The sequence below is a fragment of the Lepidochelys kempii genome, chromosome 7, assembly GCF_965140285.1.
Source record: "Lepidochelys kempii isolate rLepKem1 chromosome 7, rLepKem1.hap1, whole genome shotgun sequence".
NCBI lineage: Eukaryota > Metazoa > Chordata > Testudines > Cheloniidae > Lepidochelys > Lepidochelys kempii.
In genome coordinates, this window is record NC_136386.1 from 55,130,315 (window position 1) to 55,143,730 (window position 13,416).

Consider the following 13,416-nt stretch of genomic DNA (forward strand, 5'->3'; position numbering starts at 1 on the left):
CTTTATTGAGGCACTTTGTGCTGACACAGCGAGGGAGAGAGACCCCCCCCCCGAGGATCCCGGCAGAGCACCCCGATTCAGCAGGGGTGCTCCCGATCCAACTGGCGGGAGGGAGAGGCTGCCCCTGCACTGGATAGCAGGGGTGTCAAACAGCATGGAACGTCACAGCGCAAGGGGAGGGCTTCACCAGCAGGGGGCTGGGCAGCACGAGAGCTACATGTCCCTGAAATACCCTGTGCCCCCAAGAGCCAACCCCATGGCCCCATCACCGCTCGGGTTCACTAGAGCCAACGCCAGCTGAATGCCAAGCCAGGGCTCAGCACGGCCTCCGGCTCAGACAGCACCATTCCCTGCAGCAAGGGCCCTCCCTTTGCTGTGCCAATGGGCCTTGCAGGATGAAGGGGATGTGTCCCAGACTTGGCTGGGAGGGACCCACTGTGCCCCCAGCTTTGGGGCCCCTCCCCATCTAGGGTGAAGTGTTCAGAGCTGGCTAGGGGATTAGCACATCTCCCACGTGTCAAAATCCCCTAGCCAGCTCTGAAATCCCAGCCTAGGGGCTTTCACAAAATACTGGCTGGCAGCAGGACAGGTGCTCATGTGAGGCTGGGGGCCAGTCAGTGCAGCTTTCCGAACAAACACTGCATGCTGTGAGGGAGCCCAGAGAGTCACCCGGCGCTCCCCACGAGGAGCAGGGGAGCCAGAGAGCACCGGGGCAGGACGCGGAAGGGGTCAGGTGTGGAGAGAGGCGCTCAAAGGGCACAGTGGGGGTGGGTAAGGAAAAGGCAGCCAGGTGCAGGGTGCTGAGGAGAAGGCAGTTGAAGAGCAGAGGCCAGCACGCGCCCCTGCTGAACCATCGGCCTAGAGGGCGAGGGGGCATGGAGAGGGCCAAGGGGGCCAGCCTCAGTTTGAAAACGGCCAAGTCTCCTCTCATCTGTGTATGGGGCCGGGGGTGGAGCAGACACACAGCTGCTCTGGGCGGATCTCAGTGCAACCTGGCCGGCCATACAAACACTGACAAGCCATGGGAAGGAAAGAGTCATTCCCCCATGGGGTCTCTCCAGGGGAACGGGGCTGGCCTGGCTCCCACACGCTGCTCGGGAGCTGGAGGGAGCCTGCAGCGCAGCGCTCGGATTCGCCATCCCGCTCGGTCTCCACGGCGACGGTGCCCCCCGCCTCCGCACCAGGCACTAGACGTTCAGCTTGCTGGCGACGGTCATGAGGACTTTCAGGATGGGCATGAAGCCAGACACCTCACTGAAGCTGCTGCTGCCCACCACCTGGGTGTGGACCAGCAGGGCCTGCTGGTAGCTGCGGGCCTCCATGCAGCGAGCCATCTCGTGCAGCCCCATCAGGATGTGAGGGGAGAGCTGCGGGAAGGAGCACTGCCGCCTCAGCCTCACGCTGTACCCGTAAGCCCCCCACGCCAGCCACACACCAGATGGGCACCTATAGCTGGGGTAGGCATTGCTCAGTGACGGGGCCTGAAGGGCCATCCCCACCCCTCAGCCTCACCACGGCCCTTGGGACCCTCTCCCTGCTCCTCTCTGGTGGATCAAGCTACCCAGTCCCAGCCTTAAGCCAAGACCCTGCTGAGTCACCTGTCAGGGAGTTTGCTTCCTGCCCAAGGGGAGGAGAGAGGCCAGTGGCCTCTGACTGGTCAGTGGCTGTCTGACATACACACGAGGAGTCTCTCCTGATGCTGTAACAGCAGCACGTTGCACCCCGCCCCAGCCACACGGCTCCTGCACCCCACGCTGGCCAGAGTTGGCGCCGTTGTGGGGGCGCTGGGGAAGAAGGGGAGCTCAGCTGGTTTGAGGGATGGGGTGAAGGAGTTAAAGGTCACGGATCTCTAGGGGGCCACGCAGAGAGCACAGCTCTTTGCAAAGGGGGCCAAGGATGGGCACGCAGGAGGGCGCTGGAGCCAGCGGAGGGGTTTGCACACTTACGGCCTGCTCCCGGAGCTTCTCGTACAAGCACTCCAGCCGCTGCGCCGCATCCTCCAGTTTCCTTTTGGTTTTCTGAAGTGAAGAGAAATCCTCACCACGGGCTCTGCCAGGGGCGAACCTTCCATGCCACATCTGCTCCCATCTCCTCCCAGGCTGCTCTGCAAACAGCTGCACCCCTGGCTCAGCTTGAAACAGTCCTGGCATGGACCGTGACAAGCACCGCCAGAGCACCCCCTGGCTGTGCCCCATGGGAAACATCCCCCCACTGCACCTGCCAACAATGCTGTGCCTGCAATGCCACTGGCCCATTCCACCCTCTCCAGAGATGCAGCCCAGACGGCCGCACTGCAAGCCCTGAGCAACCACCCTGTTCCACAGCACGCAGGCCACAGCAGCTGCTCGAGAAACAGTCCGGCGGGCCTGACGGCAAGGCTGGACAGGGGCAGCCTCTGCCCGGCTGCTCCCAGCAATATCCTGCCCTGGCCTCACTTCTCCCCTGCCCATTCCCCATCCCTTCTAGAGACCCGTGGGGAGACAAACAAGCCCCTGGGAAGGGCCTGTGTGGCAGAGGCTCAGCAGGGGCGGAAGTATCCGCTCTGCAGGAAAGGAGAAGGGCATAGAAAGACAGTAGAGCATGGGGGGGTGGGGGGGAGTGAAGAGGAAGAGGAAATCCCCTGGTAAGAGAAGCAGCACCAGTGGATGGAGTGAGGCAGGGAGAGAAGTCAGCGGCTGAGCTGGGACAAGACCCCAGTCCTGGCCCTGTGCTTTAGCTATGAGATCAACCCGGGAGGAAGAGCAGCTGCAAAGGCAACTCACGGGATCGGTGGCGACGGCACTGCAGCGCTGCACCAGCCCTTCGAAGGTGGTCTTCAGCCCCTGGTGCTCCGGGGGCAGCTCCTTCCTCTCGATTCTCTCTGTGGGCAGCTGGGGAAACTGACACCAAACGAAAAGCAGCCAACGGCAGCGTGCTGAGCCCAGGGCAGGTGAACTCCACACCCCATAGCTCACTCCCCTGCCACTGTGGGGAACACATGGCTGCACTTGCAGCTTGTTCCCCTACAGCCTGCAGCCCTCTGGGGTCCTCTTGACTTGCTTACGCAGCATGGCTCACTCCCTCCTCCCCTGCCCTGCCCGAACGCAGTCATTTCCTACAAAGCTCAGGGAGCGGTCCCTGGGGTCCTGGCCATGCTACGGTGGGGAAGAGACAGATCCAAGCCCCAGTGTCACCAAACGATAAAGCTCTTACAAGCCAGCTTGCTCCTCACACCTGCGAGGAGTCTGGGGTGTGAGTGATGCCCCTGGGTTACCTGCATGCTGCCTTCTTTGGGTGCTCCCGGGGGTGCCTGGCCAGGTTCCTGGGATCTGGGAACCTGAGGCAGCAGGGCCCGTGGCTCTGTAGGGAGGCTCATTACTGGAGCTGTGATTGGAGCTGGAGGGGTGAACTTCTCTGACAACTACCAGGGAACAGAAAACAGCAAAAGAGGATTCAGTGCTGCCACTGAACGACTTCAGAGAACCGGGGGGTTGCCTGCACTTTCCCAGGCCAAATTCATCATCTTTGCTAGCTCAAGAGCCTGGGAATCTGCAGAGCAATCCCAAACGAGGAAACAATGTGCACCTCTCTCTAAACCCCGAGGGCCCTCAGAATGAGAGCGGGAGGCCCCCAATGCCCAGCCGGTGACCAGGGCTGCACGGAGAAACCCCTTGGGCTCTCTGAAATCGTTCAAACGGATGTGCCGCAGCAGGCACCGCTGCTCCCCAGAAAGCCGACTCGGCTCTGCCGCGGCACGAGTCATGAATGCTGAGATTAGCCGCACAGAGCGCCAAGCCTCAGGGAAAATCCCAGGACCTGGGGTGGTGGGGGAGCGTCTCCTGCAGACACTTCACCCCACCCCCGGAAAGCCAGGGAGTCAGGACAGATTCGCTCCAACCAGGCTAGATCAAAAGGAGATGGCTTTAACGAGAGGCTAATCCTGTTGTAGTGAGCACAGCCTGAAGCAGGTTCCCAGCCAAGCTGCCAGAAAGCCCCCGGCATCTGCTCAGCACAAAAGGGGCGGGGGGGGGGAGTGTGCCAGAGGGCTGCTTATTGCACCAGCCAGCAGGAGGCAGCGATGGAAATGGTGTAGGAGCATTTGCTGTGGGGGATCTCAGCTCACAGATCCCGCTGAAGGAGTCACTGCAAGGGCCACTTGGCTGTGGGAGAGCTCACAGCAACTCCAGCCAAAGGTCTCCCGCAGAAGGCAGTAAACCGCACTGGTGACTGGGAGCTCAAGGTTACTCCAACAGGAGGTGCTGTAGGGGTGGTGCCGGGGCACAGCCAATCACCATGTTTAAATCTGGTGGTGCTAGCAGGCTTCTAGCCTGGTTTCTCTCGTGGACGCAGAGGGAGGGGCTTTGGTCTGAAAGCTGTGTTTTAGCGACAGCGCCATTCTCAGAAGAAGATCCTGGCTCCCACCGAGGCGGGAGACCGCGCTAGCAGCCTCCACCTTTCCACCCAGGTGCTATAGCAGAGCGGCACTCACAGCAGGGAGAGGGCCAGCAGAGAGGATGGTGTTCGAGGTGCCATTGTAGGGAAATGCACACTGCAAAAACACTTGTCCTGGGAAGCCAAGCGAAGACGGCTGGCACCCTGGTAGAGGAACTATGCGGGCAGCTGGGAGACCTGGGTCATTCACTGCATGACCTCAAGCAAATCAATTATGTCTCTGCTCCCCTATTTGCCAAGTGGGGACGGTGATAGTGACACAGGGACGTGGAGAGGGGCCATTCATTCATTCTGCGGTCCCTGGAGGTACAGTGAGGCAGATGCTTTGGCCAAGGCTTACCTTTTTTTTCTGAAGGCCTCCCCTGAGAGCAGAGGGATCGTTCCAAGATTCCTGACCTGTGGGGACAAAAAGCAAGACACAGGCATGAGACTAGATGAGAACTCCAAGGTGGTGGGGTTCAATCTCTTACTGCTCTGTAAGTGGAAGGGCCTGGGCCTAGACCCACCTCCCCTTTCAACCCCCATTGTTTGGGTTGCAGAACATTTCGTGGAAAGGCTTTGTGGTCAACTTTGGGTCCACAGGCCACAGTCTGAGATCCCCTGCTCCCCCCGGAGGAGTCCCTTAATTCTGGCTTCAGGCACTGGAGCACATGTGTGGGCTGTGGATTGTTTCCATGCTATGTCTCATGCCACTGGCGCAAGAAAAGCACTTCATAGACTCTCAGGGTTGGAAGGGACCTCAAGAGGTCATCTAGTCCAACCCCCTGCTCAAAGCAGGACCAGTCCCCAATGTTTGCCCCAGATCCCTAAATGGCTCCCTCAAGGATTGAACTCACAACCCTGGGTTTAGCAGGCCAATGCTCAAACCACTGAGCTATCCCTCCCCCCACTTCAACTGTCCGCAGCTTCCAAATCTCTACCCTGGCTTCAAACTTCTACCGCCAAGACTGAACCAACATGTGTGCAGTGTTCAAGGGCTCCAAGGTCCAGAGCCAAGTTCCAGGCTTCCCACAAAACCAGAACATGGCCTGTGCAGTACCGGGGACACAGCTCCATGCTGTGGGTGACAGCGACAGCAAAAGGAACACCACACAGGGGCAGTCCGGAGCACTGGCAGAAATGCGGGCAGGTGGGGGAAGAGAGATTTTCTTTTTCCGATAGCAGGCTCGGGACCAGCCCTTGGGAAAGTTTACCCGTTCCCACCCGCAGTGTAGATTTCACCTCAGTAGTACATTCCTGGGGCAGTCTCTCTTGATTAGTGATTGTACAGTAGCTATCCGGAAGGGGGCCAGAGAATTGACTGGAGCCCTTCAACATTACAAGCCAAATAGCCCTCCTACTAAGAGAAGAGCTGGTGTGGGTACAGCCTCGTTTTAAGGCACAAAATCGAAGGAGTCAGTGGAGTTAGAAATAAACGACAGCTTAGTAAATCACCCCAATCCTTATCTGCTCACAGGAGGTGGCTTGTTAATCACTTGGGAAAGATGCAAAGGTACTTAGTGCATTGAATGATTATTAGAATACTTCTGCAGCCATTCCTCCCGGCGGGTTTCAGGGATCACTCTCGGAGGAGTTCGGCTCAGTAGCTTAATTAAGTCTGCAATTATTTCTAGCTCTGGTGATTCCTAAGAGACCGTGTCTTAAAATGCTGCCATGCCCACAAGGACACTTGAGGCTAGCACATTCTGGCACTGCTCCAGGGCTTTAGACCAACCCGATTCTCAGCCCTTGCATGAACTCTGCTTTACCCAGAAGCCTTTTACTTCACTCTGGGCAACTTACAGTCAGCATCAGGCTCTTCTGGGTGCACCCTGACCACCTTGTTTCCTGCGGTCTTGGGAAGACTAACCCTGCCCAGGACGGGTCCAGGGATTCTCCTTTGCCATGAGCAGGCCCCCTCCAACAGGCTTGCAGCCCTCCCCCTGTTGCTGAGGAGCTCTGAGAGCAATGGAGATTTCTCCAAACGACAGTCTGGCGCTCTCTAAATCTAGTTCGGCCACCCTTCACTAGCCTAGGAATCGCTGGGTGAAACACTACCGCCAGTGTGACGCAGTAGCTCAGGCAGGATGATCCGACTGGGGTCTTTGGGCCCTAAAATGGGAGGGGGAAGCCATGGGGCACCGACTCCAGAAATCAGGAACACACTCTCCGGAAAGCGTATTTGTATGCTATCTGTGTACACCCCAGCCCCATTAGCACTAACCATCTGTGCCCTGAGATACGAGACCTCGCACACTTCATCCTCAGCCCAAATCCTGGGGCTTTCAGCCTGCGGATCTCAAATGGCCCAATGCCAAGCTTGGTGTTCCTATTTGTGCGAAGCCCCAGGGCTGTTTGTGCCTCTGTCGCAGGGACAGTAGTGGGGACCCTTTGTTCCTGCAGTTCTGCCCTACATACTGTACTGGCCATTGCACAAGAGCCCAATGCCCAGGCAGGCAAAGCCTCCCACTGCTAAGCTCCAGAGACTGGCCCAAGGGATTCTGGGCCCGCAGGCCCCTCTGTGCAGATGGCTCCTGCGGTCACCTAGCATTACACTCACTAGGGATGACTGGACAAGACCCCCTCCCCACAGCAAGAGCCGCAAAACAATGCCCAGGAATGCAGCAGGGGCTGACGCTTCACAGCAGATTGTACCCAGGAACAGCGACAGACATGGGACTGGGACTTAGACCTGCCATCACCCCCCGGCCATAGGCACCGACTCCGGGGTGCTCCAGGGCTGGAGCACCCACAGGGAAAGATTAGTGGGTGCTCTGCACTCACTGGCAGGCAAGCTCACCGGCAGGCAAGCTCCCCGCCCCGCCTCACCTTCTCCCCTGAGCGCACCGTGTCCCCACTCCTCAGCCTACCTCCCAGCACTTGCCGCCGCCAAACAGCTGTAGCAAGCTCCGGGAGGGATGGAGGAGGAGCGGGAACATGGCGCATCTGGGGGAAGAGGCGGGGCTGGGGGGCAGGGGATATGGGAAAGGAGTCAGAATAGGGGCAGGGAGGGGGCAGAGATTTTGGGGAAGGGGTTGGAGTGGGGGCAGGAAGGGGGTGGAGTCAGGGCAGGGTTGGAGTCAGGGCGGGGCCAGGGGCAAAGGGAGGTCGAGCACCCAGTGGTGCCAGTAGAAGTTGGCGCCTATGCCCACAGCCCAGTTCTCACTCCTGTCTGCTGATGGAGGGTGGGGAGCTGGCAAGCAGCTTTAAACTGGCTTTCAAATTCCCCTGGGAAACCAGCCCATCCATGCCTCCCTGACAGCCCTACCCACAGCAGAGACCTGCCTCCCCAGCACACCTGGGAAGAGCCTCGGGGAGCCTGAGATGCATAGTGCTGGGCTGGAAGGAAGATGAGGTGTGGTATCTGCTGTCAGCTGTGCAGGAGGACGAGGAGCTGCTCCCCAGCCCAGCTGACACCAGGGTGGGGAGAGGAGAGAGACAGAGGGGTCATGCTCCAATCCCTCCAGGGCTGGGTGGGAAGCCGTAGAGGGGCTGGAGGCCAAGAGCCCCTCTTTACATTCCTGGGCTCCAATTGCATTAGGTCTGCAGCATCTTAATTACATCTGCACCTCCCACAAACGCATGCCGGGCACTCCCAGCCGGCCCCTCGGTGCGGCTTTCCAGTGCCAAGCCGCAATGCTGACACCTAGGTTCCTGCACAGCCACTGGTACAACTGCCCAGGCGTGCGAGGCAGACACCGCACTGCGAGGGAGCACGCGCGCGTGCAATCTCATCATCTCACTGGAAGCAGCGGGACCACCTCCCCCCACGCAGAGGTAGGGGGCTGCTCTTCGTACTGCCTGCAGGATCTGGGTGGGGATCTAGCCAGGGGAAGACACCTGAAAATCAAGGCAGGTTTTGGAGTCAGAGTCACCATCAAGCTTCTAGTTCATCAGTAACATCCCAACAGCACCCAGTGACCATTTCAGAAGGTTTGGTCCATCCTGAGCTAAGGGGGCAAGAATCTAGCCGCTTACCCTAGAACTTTTCCCTTTCAGCTGAGGCTGGATGCCAGGTTAGGGGATCCAAGGAACCCCTCCTTCAGCACCCCAGGGTGAATTTGGTTCCGAGGAGCAGTGCTGGATTGACAGCTCTTGGAGGCCACGCTCCTGGCTCTAGCTCAACACAAGATACAGCTCAGGCACAAACACTGCAGCCTTCCCCTGGGCTCCAACAATGTGTTGCAGTCATGTCCTGCAGGGACTACCCCTAGGATGGTCTCCATGACCTTCATTCATCAGCCTCTCCTCTGAGGCTGCAACCCAGTGTGATGGTGTCACAGGCAATGCAAACATCTGTCCACCAGGGACCAGTCAAAGACCACCAGCTCGTTTCTCCTGGGCCAGCAGGTGGCAATGACTTCACATCACTCTCCAGCTGGGCTGGATTCAAACCAGCCACCTGGTGGGAAACAGCTCCATCCATAGGTGCTGGAGCACTCACGGGGAAAAATTGGTGGGTGCTCTGCACCCACTGGCAGCTTCCCGCCCTGCCCTGCCCCTGCTCACCTCCGCCTCCTCCCCTGAGCGCACCGCTGGGTCCTGCTTCTCCCCCCTCCCTCCCAGTGCTTGCGCCGCAAAACACCTGTTATGCACGGCAAGCCTGGGAGGGAGGGGGGAGGAGGGGGAACGTGGCACACTTGGGGGAGGAGGCAGAGCCGGGGTGGGGATTTGGAGAGGGATCCAATGGGGCAGGGAGGGGCGGAGTTGGGGTGAGAGCACCCACCAGCACCGACAAAAGTTGGTGCCTGTGGTTCCAGCACCAGAACCCACGAACAACCCTCAAGGCCCAGGATAGTCTGAAACAAGTGGAGAGCCCCTTGGAAATGGGGAGCGAGGGGAAGCTGGAGTGCCGCAGAAGGAAGCATTTTATCCCACAGCCAGGTGAGCGAAGATCTCTTCCTTGGAGAGAGAACCCACCACTCCCAGCACTTCTAAGGCACCCATCATCCTGATTAGCTAAGCAGGGATGCCAGTGGAGAGATGACCCCTCACCAGGGTCGGAGCATGAGTGTGGAGTGTCCCCATGGAAATGCAGCTGCCACCGAAGCAGTGGTTTCCCCAGCGCACACTGGGACCGTGCCGGGCCAGCTCCTCCCAAGGTTGTCGGGAGCAGGATGGAAACGCGGAGGAGCCTGAGTGAGTCAGTCTTCTTAACAGTGTTTCACCAGAACTGGGGGTCTCAGCACTTCAGCGACCCCAGCCCTAATGCCACGAGTTCTCTTAGCCCATTCAGGGAGCTCCAGCTGCCAACTTCCTGGTACAACAGACCCTCGTTACCAGATCCCATGTGGGATGGGCATGGACGAAGACACACAAACTATACTCACCGGTGGGAGGGGGAGGGATGCTAGGAGCTCCAGGGCCCCCCTGAGGGTAGCCCACACCCGGGGGGCAGCTGAAAGGAGCTGAAGGGAAAAGCATAGGGGACTGCCCCGCCATGGGGAGAGGACAGGCTGCAGCAGGATGCTGTGCAGGGACCGAGGCTGGAGGGAAGGAGGTTGATCCTGGTGGTGGAATGCCAGGGCGTGCAACAGGCCCAGGCTGTCCTGAAATAGGAGGCTGATTGGGAAAGGCAGCTGGTCCAGTGAATCTGGCTCCTGGCAGGCTCAATGGTGGAGGCTGGGACAATGCTGAAACCAAGGAGAACAGCATCAGCTGGCGGCCCCTCTCCTACCAGGAGGAGGGTGTTTCCCATGCCCTCCCTCCCGCTTTGGCAAGCGCCCTCCTCTCCCAAGCTATGCCCTCAGAAACATGCCCGGCCTTCTCCCACATGCCCATCCTCAAGCCTCATCCCACCCCGCAGCTTACCGGAGGCCTCTCCCTGGGCTCCTGACCGAGCCAGGAGCACATGGCCAAGCTGCAGCGAGGTCTGTGGGATTGGCAGTGCACGGGAACTCGGAGCAGCCTGCTCCCCAGCCAAGCTGCAAGCACTATGGCATGTACAGAACAGAGTCTGACATGGGCCCAAAGTGCACACCTGCCGCTCCCTGCCCTAATGGACACAATGGCTTTATAGGCTGTGCCTCTGGCGCATTCTCACCTGGCCCTGGAACCGTAGCTGGTGCTAAGCCAGAGGTGTACTGGCTGTAAGGGGGCTGGCCTCCTGCTCTGGAGTATATACTGGTAGGGGGGGCAGTGCTGGCCTGAGGAGGAGCCATGGGCACTGGCTGAGGCGTGAAGAGTGAAGGCACTGAAGACTGAACTGACCCTGGAAGGGTGAAGGATGGCTGGTACATGGGCTGTAATGGAAACAGAGACACTGCGGTGAGCCCCACCTGGCAGTCCCGCTTGAACAAGAGCTGTGGCCACTCCGGGCGCTGCCCCAGCTCTCTTGTGACTAGTGGCTAGTCACTAGCCTCTCCTGCCCAAAAAGGGCACACTGGAGACTCCAACAACGGCTGCCCTGCTCAGCCTGGTCGGGCAGCAGGCACTTGGCTTGGCTCCACTTTGCCAGCGCCGCGGCTGCTGGCCGTACCAGTGCAGGGCTTGGCTGCTTTCTTTCCCCATCAGAAGGCCCAGCTCTGCAATGGCACCACGCACTCATCCTTTGCCCTCTCTTAGATCCCCTTCCTTCAGGCTACGCTCCCCTGGGAGAGGGACCAGAGCAACCCCCTTAGCTACGGGCAGGGCCCTACGATCCCCCGGGAAAGGGACCAGAGTAACCCCCTTAGCCAGGGACGGGGACGCTGATTCCCTTCCGGCTGGGTTCCTGCTTTGACCTGGCTCTGGAGGACCTGGCTGCTGTGGAAGGCAGTATTTTCAGCCCGTGACAGGTGCACCCATCCTACTGAAAGCACAAAGGAGCCAGCTGCAGCCCCCCACATCTTCAACACAGAGGTGCAGCCTGCAGGACCCCAGGGCACTGCAGAAAACATGCTGTCTCAGGTCAGGAGGTCTGGACTAATGGGATCCAGATGGACCATTGCATGCTGGGTATGTCCTCTGTGCAGGCCACACTCCACGAGGAAGAGGACGCTGGGTGCGCGGGAGAGACCAGTGCCTTGTTCTTTGGTCACCCGTGTGCCCCAGAACTGTCGAGTCTTTCCCCAAACTCTCTTCAGCCCATCAGCACTAGGAAGAGCCCTCAGCTAACGCGGTTCGTACCATGGAGCTGGGGGTGCCCTATAGTCAGCTGCGCCAAGCTGCCCGAGGGCAGATGCCATCCCATCAGCCTCCTTTAGCCGTCTTCTTCCCTCTCCCCAGTGCTTCTCTGCCCTGGGCATGGCACTAGGCTTTGAGACTTACCTTCTCTGGATGCCTGGGACTTGGTCTTTGGGCCGACGCTTCCGGAGCTGAGCTGCTCTTGGCTGCTGGCAATGGGTGGCTAACTGGTCCGACGTGCACAGGAGCATAGGGGAAAGGAGGAGGCTGCTGAACGCCCATGCTCTCCCCTTGAGCATGGAAGAGACGGTCTCGGAGCTGCTGGATCAGAAACTGAAAAAATGAGACTTAATGAAGTGCCTCGGGAGCCACAGGTGGAAGGCTCCCTAGGGTTATGAATAACTCCTTAGGCCACTAGGTGCAATACACTGGCGGCGGCATGAAGCCTTCATCAATACACAGCAGCTGATAACCAATCCTGGGGGCCTAAAGAGAAGCTGCAAGCTTCAGGATCCAAGACACCACCCTGATCTCCGTTCGGAGAGCTCTCTGAAGCCGTGCCAAGGCTCCCCAACCTCCAGGGCTTTCTCCCTCTTGGGGGCCCACCAATTTTTTCCCTTCCTCCAAAGTGGATCACCAAACCCTGTGAAGCACCCTCCCACCCATGCCTGCCCCACCAGAGTGACAGCCTTTTGGTTATTAGCTGCCAAGAACTGCAAAGAGCAGCACGGAGATCCCCTCACCTGCCCTGGCCTCTAGGGCGCCAGAGGAGACTCTTTGAGGCAGATGATGCTCCCAAGGAAAACGGAGAGCACCACCCCCAAGGGAAAGATTCCACCTTACTCAGAATCGACAGCTTCCTGTTGGAAGTTGCGGTGTAGAGAGCCAGCATACAACACTCTCCAGCACCTTCTCCGCCTATCCATTTTTCACCTACCTCATCAGAGCTGCGGGGTAGATAGCTCATTGCTGCCGCCAAACACCCCTGTGATGCCAAGAGGCTGGCATATTGGGTGACCCGCTCTGCCAAGACAGGGCCCAGGGTTGGCCCCGCAGAGCCTCGGAGCATCTCAATGGACCTGCTCAGCACCATCACTTTCTCCACCAGGTCCTGACAGGGCGGGATGAAGACAACATATGCCATAAGCACTCCACTGAGCGTGAGCCTTGCTTTACTATCCATCTCGTTCGGACACACACCCCGAGGTGGCATAGGGCCAGAAGTCAGCCCAAGGGAGAGAAGGAAGGTCTCCTTGAACACGCTCGGGACAAGAATGAATTTCATTCAGCACCACCTATTTCAGAGCCAGGAACACAAGAGCAGCAGCACTGCTCGGGTGTGAGATCTGGGATGGGAAACTGACTGGGCTAGTTTCCTGGTAAGGAACCAAACCGCACCTGCCAGCATCTCTTTAATGGGCTTTCCTCAGGGCATCTCCATGAGACAGAAAATCCCACCTTGGGCATGAAAGCGTTAAACATTGTCCTGAGAAGGGCTCTCCAGGGCTACAGGACCCAGCAGCAGAGCCAGCTGCGGTGATCATCAGCTGGCCCTTCCTGGGACGTGAAGGGGTGTCCTGACTCCCAGTTCAGGAGGGGAAAGGCCAGCTCTGAACAGAACCAGATGAGGCACTGAAGACACACACACCACTATCCTATTTGTCGGGCACAGAGCAACAGGGCTGAGGGCCATTTTGGCAGAGGGGTGTCCGTGGGCGACTCACTGGATGACACCAAAGACACCGAGGGTTGCCCAGGTAGGAACGATGGTCTAGTGGACAGAGGTGCTGGGCTGGGACTTGGGAGACTGGTTTCCATTTCCAGCTCAGTCACAGACTTCCAGGGCTTCAGTTCCCCCCACACCAGGGAAAGCACGGCCCTGCCTCTCAGGGGGGAGAGGAT

At 58.9% G+C, this 13,416-nt stretch overlaps 1 protein-coding gene across 7 annotated transcripts in view; it reads right to left on the reverse strand.

Annotated features, from left to right (window-relative positions):
• The window catches only part of SEC31B (SEC31 homolog B, COPII component), a 39,962-nt gene continuing 26,546 nt past the window's right edge, over window positions 1-13,416 (reverse strand). For all 7 annotated transcript variants that reach the window (XM_073352909.1, XM_073352907.1, XM_073352908.1 and 4 more), the window contains 9 exons: window positions 12,452-12,625; window positions 11,659-11,847; window positions 10,454-10,652; window positions 9,741-10,043; window positions 4,772-4,827; window positions 3,254-3,400; window positions 2,763-2,879; window positions 1,947-2,018; window positions 1-1,367 (listed from right to left, as the gene is read on the reverse strand). In XM_073352909.1, the coding sequence (XP_073209010.1) occupies window positions 1,188-1,367; window positions 1,947-2,018; window positions 2,763-2,879; window positions 3,254-3,400; window positions 4,772-4,827; window positions 9,741-10,043; window positions 10,454-10,652; window positions 11,659-11,847; window positions 12,452-12,625 (1,437 nt within the window). In that variant the 3' untranslated portion in view covers window positions 1-1,187. The remainder of the gene's footprint in view (window positions 1,368-1,946; window positions 2,019-2,762; window positions 2,880-3,253; window positions 3,401-4,771; window positions 4,828-9,740; window positions 10,044-10,453; window positions 10,653-11,658; window positions 11,848-12,451; window positions 12,626-13,416) is intronic.